Here is a 17833-nt window from a genome sequence, read left to right on the forward strand (position 1 = left end):
TCATAATCTTAAAAGGTAATGATTAGTTTTAATATTTGCATCTTACATTATTTTAGTTTTCAAAGAGCTACTGAATCTATTCACTATAAAAATCAAAATTTGCATTAATTTGTCTATGCATAGAAAAGACAACATGTCTTTTGGGGAAATTTTTATTGATTTTTGCTTTAAAAATTTTCATAACACAAGGTCTTTAAATTATTCAGCTTATTAATATATTAATTCTGAAAAAACTCATAGTTTCCTAAATAATTTCAACCTAGAACCATAATCAGGTATCCCTAAATCTCAAATTCAAACTTTCCACAACCTCTCCTCCCTCTTAGATTCATTCCTATCTCATCTTTGTTCTTGCCACGTCCATCCTTCTTTCAGAATATTCTGCCTGCTTCCTTATGTCGCTCTTCCTCACTCCTTTGTAGTGGGAGTGGCATCTCTAATGACATTGCTTTCACTTAGGCCACCAGTGACGTAATTGCCACCCAGTGGTCTCCTAATCTTTATGTGATTGAACTTTTCTGTACCTTGACTGATCCCTTTTTAAACCATATATTTTTCTTGGCTTCTAGGGAATTCCAGTGGCATGTATCTTTCCACTTCTCTGTTCATGCCTTTACAGATCTCTTTCTTGCACAACCACTCAGTGTAGGCACAGCCAAAGAATCTGAGTCATAGTCTTTTCTTTCTCTAGTCTTCTTCAGCAGTCTCATCTGTTTCTGCAAGCTCAGCTGTCATCTTTGTACACTTGATTTCTTAGATATGCGTGTGTAACCCTGATTCCTAACTTTACTCTTAAACCCAACTTTGATCTACCTGTCATACGTTTCTACATGTCAACCTCAATCTGTGCGAACCTGAATTCTCTTCCTTCCCCCTCCTCAGCCCATCCCTCCTTTTGCTCTCCATCTCAGTAAACCCTATCATCATTCTCGAAGTTCCCAAAACTAAGTCACCAAAATTTGTGGATAGGCTTGAACTTCTCTATCTCCCAGCTTCTCTCTGTCCTCTATCTTCTAACGCCTATCAAGCCCCATCGACTTTTCCTGCAAAGTGTCAGGTGGCCCATCTTTTTTCTACTATGGTTAGGCATTCTTCAGCTTTTCCTCTGGAAAGACTCAATTCAGATGTCACTCTAAATATTTTCCAGATCTACACTGGAAGAATTGGTTATTTCCTAGTCCACTTTCCCACTTGAAAAATGTAACGATAGCTAATTTTACATGTTTTTCTCCTCTAGATACAAACTTCTTAAAGTAAGACTGTCTCCTTAATGTCTAGTCAAATGTTGGAATATAGTAGTTGCCTGATAAATATGTTTTGAATGTAATCTGGTTGTTGGTTCATAATTTCAAAGAAAGGAAGTATGGATCAGGTATGAGGTTTATTTCTTGAAAGGGGAAACAGTGGAGACAACTAGCAAACGAGTATTTGATCACTGGGTGGAAGTTCACTTCTCCATTTGTATCAAAAATGGTTTATAGAACAGTGAAAGAGATAATGGTAAAAATTACAGAAGTAATTTTCAGAAAATATTTCCAGAAGTAATGATGTCTAGGACAAATCAGGCCGTAAGCGTGTGGTCAGGGCCAGAACTGAAGGAGGACATGCAGAGTGGAAGGCTGCAGTGCAGTAGTGTGGAAGAAGTCAAAAAGTCGAGTGTTTCCAGAAAGCATAACATTCTCTGTTTCTTTCCTAGGCTGCTAGTTCGATTGACGCTGAAGATGGGTTGAGGTTCATGCAGGAGATGATTGAGTTGTCAAGTCAGCAACAGAAAGAACAGCAGCTACCTCCACGAGCTGTACAGATTGTTTCCCACCCATTTTTTGGCAGGGTGGTGTTGACTGCTGGACCAGCTCAGTTTGGGCTAGATCTTTCTAAACACAAAGAGGTGTGTACACTCATAATGTACTTACTGAAATTGAGTTAAAAGTATTAAGTATTGTCTAAGTTCTTAGTCTTTTTTCTAATTTAGTAGTTTTAATTTATTTTAAAAACCTAACTATTTACTCTTCCAGAATAAAGAAAGTTAAAAGCATATCTTGAAAATTTTGAGTCATAATTTATATATACAATATGTTTATAGAATTTTAAAAATATTGTTCAGATACTATACAATTCTTGGTCTGTTCTCTAAATTAGTACCTTTAATTTACCTGAAATGGTTTTCAGACTCTTGAACAACTGCTAGAACCTTTCTTTGAACAAAACTCTGACATGGAGGCTTGATGCTGAGGTGCTCACGTGTCTGTGGAGGGTGTCAGATGCTGAGGGTCCACCGAGTGGACGTGGAAGGCCCCTGGGCTAACTCCCGCTCTTACCGTTAACATAGGAAACAAAGACCTTCGTCACTGAACAGTTCACAAGTTCATCGAACTAACTGGTTGCGGAGCTGGAACCAGAACCCAGTATTCCGATAATCTAAAGACAATGCTCTTTGAACTTTATTATCCTTAATTTAGACTAATTTGAGTGTGTATTTTAAAGGTCTGTAGGTTTATGTATAGTAGGGACTCTTTGTCCTTACTGTATCCAGAACTTTTTTAGGTGTTTGCTATCTAGCAAGTTTACAAAACCAGTGAAAATCCACATCCTCCCTCATCAATTTTACATTCTAGAGCAGTGATTTTCAACTGGTGTGCCACAAGAATTTTTAAAACATGTAATGCCCTACTGTTTAGTCAAGGGCACTGACCTCTTTTCTCTTAGCTTGTCAAATAAAAAACGACAACAGCCAACACAACATAGCTGTCTGGTGTGAGCGAATCAAAATTATACTTCTATTTCTTTTTGTCAGATCGGCAAAAATATTTTTTGGTGTGCTGCAGAATTTTAGTATCTAGTTTATGTGTGCCATGAGATGAAAAGGTTGAAAATTGCTGTTGTAGAGGAATACCTTTACACCAGTGTTTTTCAAACCAGTATTTTGGTGGATTTGATTTTTCAGGAAGAAGAACTGCTTGCACATTCATGTAGACTAAATCTATTTTTTTTTTCCTCTTTCAAAAATGTTTCCGTTTACCAGTGATTCATTTTATAGCGGTTCCCAGCTGTTGCAAGTGTGGTGGGTATGGTTGGTGTGTCATGAATCTACCTACAGGTTCCAACTTGACCACTTATTAGCATTGTGTCTTAGAGCAAATATGTCACCTGAGTCTCAGTTTTTCATATGTAAAATGAAATGATTTCATTTCTTATGATTTCATTTAGGGCTGTTATAAAGATCAGGTTTAGTAATTTATGTAAAAATGCTTTATAAATTAACTGCAAAGCACAATAGAAATACTGGTTGTGTACTGTGATATGCAAAATGTTCAAAACAAAATTTATGCTAAATATATATATTGGGTATGTTATAATTAGTAGAGGAATGAGGTCTAGACCTGGCCGGTTTGGCTCAGAGGTTAGAGCATCTGCCCACGAACCAAAGGGTCGCGGGTTCGATTCTGGTCCAGGGCTCCTCGGTTGTGATTTGTCCCTGGCCCTGGTTGGGGTCATGCGGGAGGCAACCAGCCGATGTGTCTCTCTTACATCGATGTTTCTCTCTCTCTCCCTTTTTCCCTCCCACCCACCCATTCTAACTAAAGATAAATGCAAAAATATCCTCGGGTGAGGATTTGAAAGAAAAAAAAGAAATGAGGTCTACCTAACACTTTAGATATCAAATTTTATTTAATGACTAGAAAGTGATTTGAGAAGCTAAAAAATATTTAAGTCACCTTTATTTCTGACAGACAAGAGGGTTTGTTGCAAGCAGTAAACCATACAACGGCTGTTCAGAGCTTACTAACCCCGAGGCAGTGATGGGGAAAATTGCTTTGATACAAAGAGGACAGTGCATGTTTGCAGAAAAGGCGCGTAACATCCAGAATGCTGGAGCCATTGGTGGCATTGTTATTGGTAAGTCGTCTGCATCAGTATCATTCTGTTGGTTATTAGGAGGTAATTTTTAGGATTTTTTTCCTTTTGTTTTCCAAAATTGTATTAAAAAGTTTTGTATTTTTACTCCACTAGATAGCATAATGAATAGGTAATGCAATAGCTCTCTCAGTAATTTCTATAGGTCTCGTATCTTTTCTGAAATTCTGCATTTGGGTTTCTGTATATTAATGCCAAGTAAAAGTACTTGGAGACAGGTGTGAAGGTAGGGTAGAGGAGAGTGGTAAAAACCAACACCATGAATAAGAAAATGTGCCCACAAGAGCCAAAGCCCCCTAAGGGCAAGACTTACATCCCGCCACCTCCAGTGGGAGCCATTGAAAATATCCATTCCACCGCAGGTTAGGGCTTTGGAGTCAGACACATGGGGGCGCACTTCCTGGCTCTGCCTCAGATCATAGTGGAACGTTGGCCCGGCTTTAGTTTATCTGTTTATTCAGTAGAATAATATTTTTTTAGCCCAATGAAATTGGTAATATATTTTAGGTGGTTATAAGGTTTGAAGATAATATATAAAATTTCTTAGCATAATAGCTAACATACCATAGATATAAACATTAGTTGCTAGTACATTTTTATCTCCTTGGGTCTTTTCTCACTGAAATTACAAACTTTAAATCATTTCAACCAGTGTGGTTTGATTTTTGATTTTTCATAGAAAATCACGTATATCATGACAAGCAGACCATGACTATTAGGGAAAATATAAATTTTTCTATACTTTAAGTAGGGAGGAGTTTACATTTAAAAAAACCGAAAAGACCCGAGGTCATATCCTAATTGCAGAGCTAGTCCTTTTGCATAGTTTCTTCACAGGGGAAATGTATTTTGAATTTTTTCTTTCTAATTGAGATAGATTTTCTTTTTGAATTTAGGGGAAATAAAAATTAAGACATGTAAAATACTAAGATTTATTTAAAGTAACTAAATAAATTTTCTGTTCCTTTTACTTATCCCACATGAGCACACCAATATTGATTTAATGAATACATAAATTCCATTAGTGAAGTATTTGGAGAATTCTGCTTAGTAACTGAAATCAGTGGTTGGTAAACTACAGTCTGTAGGCCCACTCCAGCTTACTGCCTGTTTCCATAAAGAAGGTTAAGTGGCACACACCATGCCAAGGTGTTTGCACATTATCTCTGATGGCTTTCAAACACCATGCCAAGGTGTTTGCACATTATCTCTGATGGCTTTCAAACTACAGCGGTGAAGGGAGTGGTTGCAACAGAGAACTGAAAAGCCTAAAACATTCACTATCTGACCAACTACACAGAAAGTTTGCTGGTGCCTGACTTAAATCATCTTTTTATCCTTGGCTATTTTCCACACTGAGATTCTTTTTATTGAAGAGTTTAAGAGCTTGACATCTCACTATGATTTTGAACATCTCTTACTGAGACTAAAGTTATAAAATATTAAAAATAAAGTCTGGAACATATACAAAGTATTTAGCTTCCCTGTTTTGTGATGAAGTCTCTAATTCCCAGGTGTTCTCTACTCTGCGAGGTTTGTCAGTTCAGCCGCTTGCTGTTTGTTACAGAATCTGTACTGAGTTCCGTGGGTAAATACATCAAGAGGCAGTGATCCCTATTCTCAGAAAAGTTAATTTTTGAAGGGAAACTTTCTTGTGTTGTAACATCTTTCCCCTAAGTATTTTTTTTGTTTCTGATGAGGCATTTTGTTTGGTTTTTACTGGTTTTAATTGTATATAAATAAGAAAACTAGGACTTAGTTGTTTTTTATTGCAAGTACTAGAAGTACATATTATCTTAGAAATCATTTGGCTGCAAGAGACAATTTATTTAGCTGGTTTAAGAAGAGAGGTTTGTTTACTGTATGGAAGTAGATGATTTTTCATTGAACCCAAGAGTAAGAAAACAACCGCATTCTGAGGAAGTGGAGGTGGGACTGAAAATCATCAGGAACCATGACAGCTCGTGTTTTTCACGTCTCTGTCTCGGGACCCTCCTGGAGACACAGAGAGCAGAACTCTGCATCTCTCTGCAGTTCTGCTTCATTCTCCAGCTCCTCAGCAGCCTGCTCCCTCTTTGCTCATCGGTTCCCAGATGGCCATTCCCGCTGCTAACTGAATCAGTCTTCTGCATGCACTTCCAGGTCCCCCAGGGAGGTAGCCACCCTTTGTCTGATCAGTTACTGCTCAGGGGCTGTGTCCTGCATGGTGTGCTCCACTTAGCAGTGCCTGTCAGAGCAAGCCCCTGAGAAGGGACAGGCAGGTTCTCCAGGGAAGGTGAGGTAGGGGTGCACATGACTGGCGTCGCCAGTAAAACAGCATTTAGCAGTCCTGCTACTGTTATGCAGCCAGTGTAAAATGACACTTGTGTTCGATCTTATTTATGGAGGAAACTCTACTATCATCAGTTTTCTTTGTGAATAGCATATAAAAAAGAACTATCCATTTGTAATTTTATAAAAGATTATCATGCCATTAGAGGAAATCTTAAACAACTATAACATTTCATTCATAGTTCTGTCTTTGTCATCCAACCAAGTCTTTGCAGTTTTCCACTTCTAGGCTTTTTCATAAGCATCTGAAATTTTTAGTCGAAATCAGAATTATACGTTCTATTTTAATATTTTGTTTTTCTGTGTGTTCCATTAAGTAGTTCATTATAATTTATTTACTACAGTTTACAGTTGTTCACAATTATAGATAGCAGGCATTTCAGTAAACGTCTTTGGGCATAGATCATTTTGGTTCTTTTGAATTATTTTTTCTGGATAAATTTCTAGGAATAGAATTAGTGGGCCCAAAAAGTACGTTTGTTGTTTATATGGTTCTTGGTGCATAAAATTAATGCTGCCAACAGGTACACAACAGTAACAATTGGTAGATTGCCCTTTTTAATGGACGACTGTTTCTCTGTTTGCTGTATTCACTTTCTGGCTAGATGACAATGAGGGGAGCAGCAGTGATACTGCGCCTCTGTTCCAGATGGCAGGTGACGGAAAGGACACAGACGACATCACGATCCCCATGCTGTTCTTGTTCAGTAAAGAAGGGAGCATCCTGCTGGATGCCATCAGGGAATACGAGGAGGTGGAAGTGCTCCTCTCTGACAAAGCAAGAGATCGAGGTAAGGGTAAATTATTTGGGGTTTTTTATTTGTATGACATTTAGCATTAATTTTACTAGTTTTATAATAAGAGTGAGTGACAGAAATTTTTGGTTCACTGGTAAAATAAGTACAATTTTTAGAAGATGGTTTCAAAATATATTTTTCATTTGGAGATAAGGGTAGTAAAATATATATTTGGCTTTGTTTGCCAAGTTAGGATGTTTTTAGAATTCTTTTTTAATATGTAATTTATAACTTTTGCTTTGAGTTGGCCCAGTGATGATAATACAAGAGATTACATCTAAAGAGCCATTTTAACATCCACAGATGTTCACCATTCAATTTCACTGATAACTGCATCTCACATTTCTTTTATAAGGAGTAAAAAGAGATCGTATGGAATGATGTTGTATATAATATAATAATAATTGGATTTTACCAAGCCACCTGTAGTCAAATGACCACTGTCATGGTGATGACAATAGAAATCTAGCAGCTTCTCTCCACTGAGGTCTATTTATAGGTTGCAAGACTTGCAAATGGCTGATGTCTGAAGAACAAGATAACATGCCTTATTAATTCATGAGAGTATATTGTCCTCTCTAGGCCAAAATGTTTGTGAGTAATTTGAAAGATCTTTGAAACCCAAATTACTATATAAATGCAAGGTCTTACTAGTATCTTTTATAGTTTCACACCCAGGAATGGGGCGAAATGAGGGAAAGTGAGCCATCAGGCATAGACTGCGATCCTGCCTATGGCAGCCGTCTTTCTTACCCACCAGAGACACCTGGAGAGTGCTGTACTCCTCCCATCCCCCTTAAACAGATCAAGTTGTATAATGCATATAGGGTTGTTGAATCCCCTGGGATGTTTTTTTTTGACAGAAATGTAGAAAACTAATTCAATTCATTATGACTTTCAAATGGAGCAGTAAAAAAAAAGTTTAGCAATAATCTGCTGCTAGCCAAATCAGTGTTTTGTCTTGTCTTCTTGTATTCCTTTATTCTCTTTGAGATTCTTTCAAATGTCAACTGTTTAAGAGCAGTGGAGTGAGTAGGATATATGTAGGTAAGGATGTAATAGATGGAAACAGCAGAATAGAAAGGATTGCTAATCTGCTTTAATCCTCCTATGTACCTGATGTTTTTCATGAGTCCTTTTTCTAAACTCAGATCTTCTTTCCTACATATATGCATATAGGCACATCAAACAGGCAAATTATTATTCCATATAACTCTTTAATGCCTTTGCTTTTTCCCCCCTATTTTGTGCTACCATTGGAATTTCAGCAGCAATATTAAAAGGTAAAATGATTCCAAGCTACATTATTAATAGTAGTAAGTATCTTGCATTAATAAGCCTTAAATTATATATAGGTATATACGTGTGTGTATGTGTATGTATACACATATATATGCTCACACGTGTACATATATACATATATATATACACACACATATATATACACACATATATAATTTTGTTTCAGTGGATATCCTGATAGTATATGGTTTGATGTAATTAGATTATTTCATGTCTAGTTAGCTGTCCAATAATAATTCTTTATTGATCCTGTTATAACAAATCCTATAAATTAAATATCTCATATTAATAAGAATTTTCTAGTCTGTGTCCTTGCGAGAGTCACTAACAAAGTGGATGTATTCCTTTTGATCACTTTTTATGTGAATACAGTGCAAAATGTTTAAAACATTGACTTTTTAAAAAACTCGTATGTTTATAAGGGTGCATGGGGTTAGGACTATGAGATTGTGTAAAACCATGTGCTTCCCATACCAGAGGTAGGATGTAAGAAAAGATAAATTCCACTGTTACCAAAAAATTATCTGAACAGTATTTCCTTAAGAACCTTGCAGTAAAGGGGCTTTATTTAAACTACAGTATATATTTTAAAGTTTTGATAGTCTATAAATTTATTGAACTGTGATTCTGTAATAGAGAGCTTTTGACCAAAAGTCTTAAAAAACTCCCCTTGTGTAGCTCTTTCAAGAACTGTACTGCTATATTAACTAAACCAGCAACAAGTTTCAGTGTAATTGTTCATATTTATCAATGTAAAAAATCAATGATAATTGTTCACTTAGGAAAATTTCCTGAGAAGTTAATGTTGGGAGTGGTTATCATGCATTGTCCTGGGCCAGTACTGCCTGCGTCGTGTTTCTCTTCTGCATCAGAACAGCTGGTGTGCTTGTTACAAGCGTAGGTTCCTGAGTCCTGCTGCAGAATATTGAGTCAGACTCTGAAGGCAGAGATCATGATCTGACATTTTAAACAAGCATCCCAGGTACTCGTACATGTTGAGAAACACTGAACAAGACTGAGAAGGCACCTGTTTTATCTCCCAGCTATGTATCTGGACATATCGTACCTTCAAGGGGCTAGGTAGGATTATGTAAGTCCACCAAATAATAGCACCCTTGAAGTCTGAACAATAAAATGTCCTCCAATTGTCCTTGCTAAAAATCTCACTCTACAAATACATATTTCCCTTATAAAGTCACATAGCTTTGACTGAGCAATTCTTCCAACATATGAATACAGAAATAGAAGCCCCAGTATAAGCCCCACTCCCACCTTTTTATTCAGGTGATAAGGCCCAGCCATTAATATAGAAGTATCTGCAGTAGTCCTGTCTGCTAGCAAGAAGGTTCAGATATCTTATTTTAGTAGTCCTCTCTGGTCTGCAGTTTCGCTTTCCATGATTTCAATTACCCCATGGTCAACCACAGTCCAAAAACATCAAATGGAAAGTTTTAGAGATAATCAAGTTGTAAATTTTAAATTGCCCGCTGCTCTGAATGTGAATCACCTAGCTGTATACACTCACATCCGTTAGTCACTTAGATCAGTTATCGGATATTTTGAGAAAAAGAGACCACATTCACATAACTTTTATTACAGTATATTGTTATAATTGTCCTATTTTCTTACTAGTTATTGTTGTTAATCTCTTACTTATTTATCCTGCCTAATTTTTAAGGTGAAGTTTATCATATGTATGTATAGGAAAAAAAAGTACAAATAGGGTTTGGTACGCTCCGTGGTTTCAGACATCTACTGGGGGTCATGGATGTGTCCCCTGTAAATAAGAATGTGTACACATTCTTCAGAAGTAAAGAACTAGCAGTTTATCAAGGGGAATTGTTGCTTATTCAGGTCAAACCAGTCACTCTTAAAAGTTAATTTACCCACAAAAGTTTTGACACCATGTGTCTCGTGTGTCCCATATTTCCAAAGTGTGGAGTTTATAAAGTTGCTTAATAGTAATTCTAATCCTGTGCCCATGAACGAAGGACACTGTTTTTTCACCTTTAGCTCCAAGATGAAACAGTTTACAAGTAAGAATCAGTTTCCTTTTCTCAGTATTATTTCCCACGGGGAAAGGAGGCCAGCATTTCAGTACGTTATTATATTTGCAGTTTGCAGGGAGGCCCACAGCGCCTGGAGAGCTGCAGCTAGGTGTTTTCAGGGCTGCACCTGTACTGTGTCTGATAAAGAGGCAGACCGAGGAAAGGGAGGAAGGAAAGAAAGGTCGCCTGGTTTGAACTGGCAGTGTTAGCTACTTTTCAGAGCAGTCTCCCCCGCTGGAGTTGACTGGAGTAAACGTGTTCTGAGGTGAACTGTGGCAGGGTGCTGTGGGCAAGGGTGTGATTCCGAGGGGGAAAGACTGGTATGCCTGCAGATGGCCTCGTTGCCTGGGAAGCTGCACCGACTCGTTCTTGTTAGCAGAACCGATACCCTCCCTTCTCCATCCGTGATATGTTTCCTCATGCATTTTTACATTTGCAAAGTCACTGTGTCTGGAAGTGCCTTCTCAGTTCCTAAAAACCCATGGTCCTTTTTCTCTTTGAGAACATTTACCCATTCTAAACACCCAGTTTAAATGCCATCTTCTTGATGAAATTTTCTCTTATTTTCACCGGCAAATTTGGAGAGCATCTTTTTAATATAGTTCTACTTTGACATTTACATTGTGCTTTTTTACCTGCTTCTCATCTCTGTATTTCTTGTTTTCAGTGTAAACACTGGTTGTGGAGATATGACTACAGAACATCCAGTCGCTAAGTCTTTGCCCAAGGTTCCCTTGTCCTTTTATTGTTAAAACTTAATAGTTTTCGCCCCGTGGGTGGCTTAGTTGGTTGGAGGGTTGTCTTGTACACAGAAAGGCCTCAGGTTCATTTCCCCATCAGGGCACATGCCTAGCTTGTGTGTTTGATCTCTGGTCGGGGCACATAAAAGAGGCAACTGATTGATGCTTTTCTCTCACATCCACGTTTCTCTCTCTCACTCACTCTCTCCTTTCCTCTGTCTCTAAAAAAAAAAAAGTCAACGAAAGCATATCCTTGGGTGAGGATTTAAAAATTTTTTTTTCAAATTAGTAATTTTCTTATCTTTGTATCTTGAGACTTTCTTCACTCTTCTTTTGCTTCTGTGTTTCTGTACACCATTCCTGAATTTAACGATGTAGTCATTACGCTCAGGACTGTGAACTCCATGCTGGGACAGCAGGCGCCTGAGGGAAGATCTGTAGCAGTGTGGCAGTGCCCTTCCGTCCCTCCGGGCCTCTGCAGCTGCCGTTTGCACTCTCCTGATGGCTGGCTCCTTGCCGTCTATCCACTGGTCTCTGTCTTTGATCTGCTTCTGAACTTGCTCTTCTTTTCCACTAATCTGTTTATTCCTGTGCCAACAATAAAACACTTTGCTGTTGTGAATAAATTTTAATATTTCATAAGGCAGCTCTCCTCTCACTAAGTCTTTTTAGAATTTCCTGATTTCTCTTTGATGTGTATTCTTCCATAGGAATTTAAAAATAATTCTTTTTGGTCCCCAAGATAACCAAAAGGAAGTAGAAATGGGATTTATTTTAGAATGTATAATTGCATGCTTTACGTATAAATGGGACATTTTTGTTAAATATTAAGACTTTCCATCTAGGAACTGACACTTACTTGCAAATTTAATCAGATCTTGTTTCATATATTCATTAAAATTTTATAGTATTAAGCAGTATGGGTCTTGTATCTTTCATAATAAATTCAACTCTATGTTTTGTACCTTTTATTTTTATTATGAAAAGGGTACTTAATTTTATTTCTAACTGGTATTGCTACTATAGAGGGTAATTTTTTTTCCCCAAGCACAGTCTTGATTTCTAGATGAGATAGCACTACACCTTTGCAGCTCCTTCTGCACGAGATTAATGCACTCTGGAAAGACACTGGAAGGTTTTTACGTGTTGTTCGCCCTTACTTCAGGGTAGCCTAGCATCAGTGAGCTCTAAGCAGCCAAGCTCCCTGTTTTCACGTCTTTAGTTTTCCTAATTGTCTCATTAAAATGTACCTTTTCCAGAGCTCAGGAGAGAGAATGTGTGGGCACTCATTCTTCCCGTCACTGTCCCCCTCCTCTCTGCCACTCCCCCTCTCCCCCAGCACACACACCCTGAGAACTTAAACTTCCCTGGTCAGGTAATCAATCCTACCTAATCAATTGGTGTCTATGTACCACCCACTCATACCTTCCTGCATGCCTGTATTTCCTACAGTTTTTCTGGTTTTAGAATAGGCCCTTCTCCCCTCCCTTCTTTGACTAATTAACTCCACTTATCTTATAAATCTCATCTCAGGTGTCACTTTCTGAAGGAAACCTTCAAATCTCCTTTCTCTTTTCTAAGCCCAGAACATGAGTCACAGAGTTCTCCATTTATCTTGTGATTCTTTGTAAATGGCGCTTTCCCCGACTGGGCTGTAAGATCTGAAGGGGCAGGTTTGGTGTTGGTTTTGCCTGTTTTATCCTTAGCACCTTGCGTAGCGCCTGCCCCACAGTGAACACTCGGGAGATATTTGCTGACCCTCGGAGACTGGAGGTACAGCGCATGGGTGTGGACGCCAGTTCAGCACTTTCTGTGGGATCCCTAAAAACGTGCCTCCAGGCTCTCATCCATCACAGGAGGGTTTAACCTACTACTCAGCCTTCCAGTGGACATTAGGGTGATTATAGCTTACAGTTCATAGACTGACAATAAATAGAAGTTTTATAAGTAATCTCAGTAGTTGTCTTTATGAAAATACTTGATTTAATCAATCACATTAATGCCCTTCAGTCATCCAAAATTTTGTATTATCTGCATTTTCATGGCTTACTGAATGGGAATTTCACTTTCTGAAAGACTGTTATCTTAAAATAGAGCAATGATGTGTGCTGTTTAAAGTTCTATTTAATATGGTCTCATGTGCAAGCTTCCCTGAATTTCGGTATTTAATAAGTTTTAGACATACAATGCAAACTTATATGCATTTTAATAGTAGTATTGTTGAGTGTATTTCTTGGTACTTACTAATATCCACTGAGGCAGTCTTATCAGTCATTAGACACTGCTCTCAGTTTGGAAGGACATTATTTCCTAATGTCCCGTTGCACAAAACGAAGGCACAGGGAAATGTGGCCGCACTGTTGTAAGGCGGCCTTTTACGCTTTAGCGTTAACGGTCACTGGTCTGCCTTGACATGGTTTGCTTTAGCTTTATTTCTTCATTAGCTTGTAAAAACCAGTATGCTTTTGCAAGCGCGGTACAGATGTTTAGAGGAAAAGTTTCATGAAACTTGTTTCTTTCATATACAGATGCTGAAACGGAAAATGAAGAACAGCCATTCTCTGAAAATGATTCTCAGAATCAGAGTGCGGAACAGATGGCAGGTTCTCAGGAGGCGGATTTGGTTGACCAGGAGTCTCCTGGGGAAAGTGCTCTAAACTCTCACCCAGAGTCATCATCTCCAGCAGCGACGGACAATGCTGCAAGCGCTCCTCCTCCCGACCCGAGTTCCGCCCCCGCGGGAAACCACGCGCCCTCGAGCCTCGACGGTGAATGTACAGATTTAGATAACCAACTTCAGGAACAATCCGAAACTGAGGAAGATTCCAGTCCCAACGTCAGCTGGGGTAAAAAGGTCCAGCCCATAGACTTCATATTAGCAGACTGGAATGAAGATATAGAAGCATTTGACATGATGGAGAAGGGTGAACTATGACTCACTGAAGAATCCGGTGGTAGGTATTTAAAGAGTAGGTAACCGTGGTCAGTGGACTCCCTCATACTGAGCAGGCTCTCCAGTGGGAGGCTTTAGTCTGGTGATGAGCAGCCGAGTTCTGACTGGGATAGTTGGTTATCATAGGAGCCTGGAGCTTGCTGTGTTAGAATTGACCTTGTTTCAAACTGTCCCATGAGAAATGGAAACTCACAGTCCCCTCAGATGGCAGCGCACCACCCTGCAGCGCCTCGGGCCAGGAGAAGCTGCCTGGACAAGCCTAGGAACCAGGCTTCTGCAGGCCCTGGACAGAGGAATAAAATTCGGTTAGTAGTGGGCTGGGGAGGAGGAATTTGTATTGCTTCCTAATTTCAGGGAGCTCGGCTCTCTAGGTTTGGGTTCGAGGCTCTTTGGGAAACAAGCGTACTGTGGGCATTCTGGTCGTGCTGCCTTCACGAAACACTCAAAGTGACCTAAGTGGTTCTGAAGCAAATGTGGCCGCGGTGGGAACAGTCTGGGCTCCTCACTCGCTTGCTTCATTGTGTAACAAGATACTCAAGGTGACTTGACTTTTCCCTCTTAACAATGCCCTTTTCAGTTAAACCAAAGGTGAGGCAGTGTACTTTCTCAGTGAGTTCTGTGCATAAAGACTAATCATTGGGGCCAGGTAAAAAGGTCATATAATATATTGGGAAATTTGTTACTTAATAATTTTGAAAAATGGAGCAAGGAGGAAACCATAATGTTGCAATACGAACTCGCCATTGGGCCTTCCGTAGGGAAAGCTGTGACTACTCTGAAGTGGAACTTAATGTTAGGTCCTTGTAGGGTCAGTGATGACCTTTCCAGTTCATTTCTGTTGGAGGTGATGGCCTCTGCCTGCAGCCTTACTCCCTCCCGTGTTTAGTATGCAGTTTGAGTCGCAAGGCCGTCACCGAAGCTTACTGACTCGTGTTCCATTTCTGTATCTTAGGAAGCCATGGGCAGACTGTGGTATTGATCCAAAAATCCTGGGGTAACTATGGTTTCTAAAGTTGTACCTAAGGAGCCTGTCACATTTTCTCTTGAATCATTGAATCATGGTTTTTATGTCTGCTTTTTGTTTTTAAACAAATATTCCTTCTGATATGGACTTGAAAATTAGTCTATGGTAACCCGTGTAAAAACTTACACAGTAGCAACTAACATACAGCCATAGAGCTTAATAAGTTTTTTTTTTTTTTTTGGTGGCAGTCTGGCGCTGGCCACATTTAAGTTTTAATTTTTTGTTGTTGATATTTGTACACAGCCCTATAGTTGAAATCATGGCTTTATTCATTTTATTTATTTGTTAAAACTTACCTGAATCAGTTCTAAAAGAGTATTTTCTGTGAGACTTCATTTTCTTTCTCTTTACCATGACATTACATGCTAACCTTCTCCTCAGTTTTGAGGTACTTTGAACTGAAGTGTATATGGAGCTGCTGAAAGAACAGCGGTGCTGTATTGTAGTTGTGTATATTCATGTACAGTGTGTCTTAGATCCAGGAAAACATATTCTTCTATAAGGGGATAGTAGCTGCTTTCACAAATTCCAGCTAAACTTAATTGGGTCAGTGAGTAATAAATCTAATAGAGAATTTACTTTGGGGGGTGGGGAGAATAATATACAAAACCTTTATTGGCTCTTAATTAAACCTGACACCAAAATGGATATTTTTAGTCACTGCATGTGCAATTTGGCGTCCGAAGCTAGAACTGTAATACATAGAGTACACGAAAGGATAGGCATAGTGCTTTTGTTCACCTTAATTGTAAAGCTGCCAAAATAGCTGAAGCTTAATTACTTGACTTGCCTTGATTTATAAGACTGGGGCATGGAGAAAGGGAGCAGATGTTCCTCTAAGACTTTGATTACAGAAGCCTTATATGTAGTGATTTGATTTTGTTTGTAGCTCAGAGCCATTGTTGTCTAAATCCCACTTATCTGAGTTATCAAAACAACATCATTTTTTTTTTCCCAGCAAAGGTTTTTGTGGCATACAAGGAAAAGCCTGCTTACCGCCACTCTACCTTCCTGTGGCCATTAGGGGGAGTTGTTGCCATTCATTGAGGTCTAGAAGCAAATGACTCACTTGTTTAGAAAAATGAATCCTTAAAAAGAAAGACAGGAGAGAAAAAAATTAAATTACACTCAACACCCAGGAGGAATTATACTTGATTTGTCCCCCCCCAGTTAAGAAAAGAAGGTATAATGTTTGGCTTTAAAACTCCAACATAGCAATTGAGTCTACATTTCTTATTTGACATACTGCCATGAAGTTGTTCTTGAGTTCATTAAAAAATTCCAACAGCATTAGGGTTTTTTTATGTTTGTTTTTTAAATACCTTCTATCGGGATTTTATTTACTTCCTAAAGATTCAGGGGATTCTATGAGACCCTGAATTTTAGAAACATCTGGTCTACCTCAGTTAAATGTTGCCTGCATAGAGATGGAGCTGAAGTGATCACCACAGCCATAGAGTTGTTTCTAAGAAGGGTTTATACAATGTTTACAAACCTGGAATCAGTAAGGATTTTATCTGAAAGTTAAAAGTTAGATATTAGAGCAAATATTTAATTCAGGTATTTTCAAGTTTTAAAACTTAACTTGTTTACCAACTAAAAATAGCTGTAGTTTTTCTGCTTATCAAAGTCCATTGAAATGATATACCCTGATTTGCAATACTTTTCCCATAAAGTTTGAGGTGTGAAAGGATTGTAATTTACTAGGTATGTTTGGGTGGGATATTTTGTTGGGTAGTTTTCTTTTTTCTTTTTAACTTTAATAGGCTTCCAACAAGAATATAATTGTTGTTTCAGAACAAGTAATTTTTGACATTATACTTTTTACTTTTCTTCACAGTATTAAAGAGTAAAATGAAAAATTGTGCATGCTCTGATTTTAATTTCCCTATATACTCTCTTGAGAATTTGTTTTAATTTGAATTACTACCACACAGCCCTTTTTATAGTAAAACCAGCATTTGTTCTCTCACCAAACCCCATGCCAAACTCATAAAGAAAGCTCAGCATAAGTAATTGAGATAGTGATTATCATTTTAGAGGTGGGGGGATTTAGTAAATATTCCAACCGGTCGTTTTATGCACAAGGCTTTAGTCAGAACATAGAAAAAACATTCTGTGAATGAAATATTGTATGTTCGGATTTTATAAAAGACATTTTTAAAAGCCCAATTTACAGCCGTATATTTTCTTATGATGTAATTTATGAAAAAGATGTCTGTACTAACAGGTGCTGTAACACTACTGTTGTTGGATTTTATTGTTCGGTGATAAATGTATACAATATTTCTAAGGGAAACTATGTACTGTGATGTAAAAGTCTGGGCAAAATGTATATAATCCTTGTATATAAATGTGTATTTGATTATAATTACTGATTGTAAAGATTTAATAAAACATGTAAATATTCTGGTCTAGTTTTAATTTGAATTTTTAGCCTCACTTTGCATATGTTTATACTTTGATATCTTTAAAATTTTTCACTGTTTTATCTTCCCTTTAACTTATATTTTACCCCAGGGGAGGAAATTTGGGCAACATCTTAGGGTATAGAAACACAAGCATACATTTAATAGTTCTACAGCTCGGCAAGGGGCCAGGACCCTCAGAGTCGAGTTAGTGACTCACAGTGTCAATACTGGTGACATGTTTGTTTTGAGTTTACTTACATTCAATGAAATCTCTTGTCTTTTCCATATCACCATCAAAAGTAACACTAAGCT

General features: G+C 38.1%; 1 protein-coding gene across 4 annotated transcripts in view; it reads left to right on the top strand.

Moving 5' to 3' along the window:
* Window positions 1–17520, top strand: part of EDEM3 (ER degradation enhancing alpha-mannosidase like protein 3) — a 59864-nt gene extending 42344 nt beyond the window's left edge. For 2 of the 4 annotated variants that reach the window (XM_036272180.1, XM_036272179.1), the window contains exons 17-21: window positions 1697–1888; window positions 3732–3897; window positions 6852–7037; window positions 8312–8326; window positions 13662–15287. In XM_036272180.1, coding sequence (XP_036128073.1) covers window positions 1697–1888; window positions 3732–3897; window positions 6852–7037; window positions 8312–8326; window positions 13662–14068 — 966 coding nt within the window. In that variant the 3' untranslated portion in view covers window positions 14069–15287. Of the gene's footprint in view, window positions 1–1696; window positions 1889–3731; window positions 3898–6851; window positions 7038–8311; window positions 8327–13661 lie in introns of all 4 variants that reach the window. The other 2 variants (XM_036272182.1, XM_036272181.1) reach the window with 2 other exon arrangements.
* Window positions 17521–17833: the final 313 nt, after the last annotated feature.

Source organism: Molossus molossus, unplaced genomic scaffold, assembly GCF_014108415.1.
Source record: "Molossus molossus isolate mMolMol1 unplaced genomic scaffold, mMolMol1.p scaffold_m16_p_20, whole genome shotgun sequence".
Classification (NCBI taxonomy): domain Eukaryota; kingdom Metazoa; phylum Chordata; class Mammalia; order Chiroptera; family Molossidae; genus Molossus; species Molossus molossus.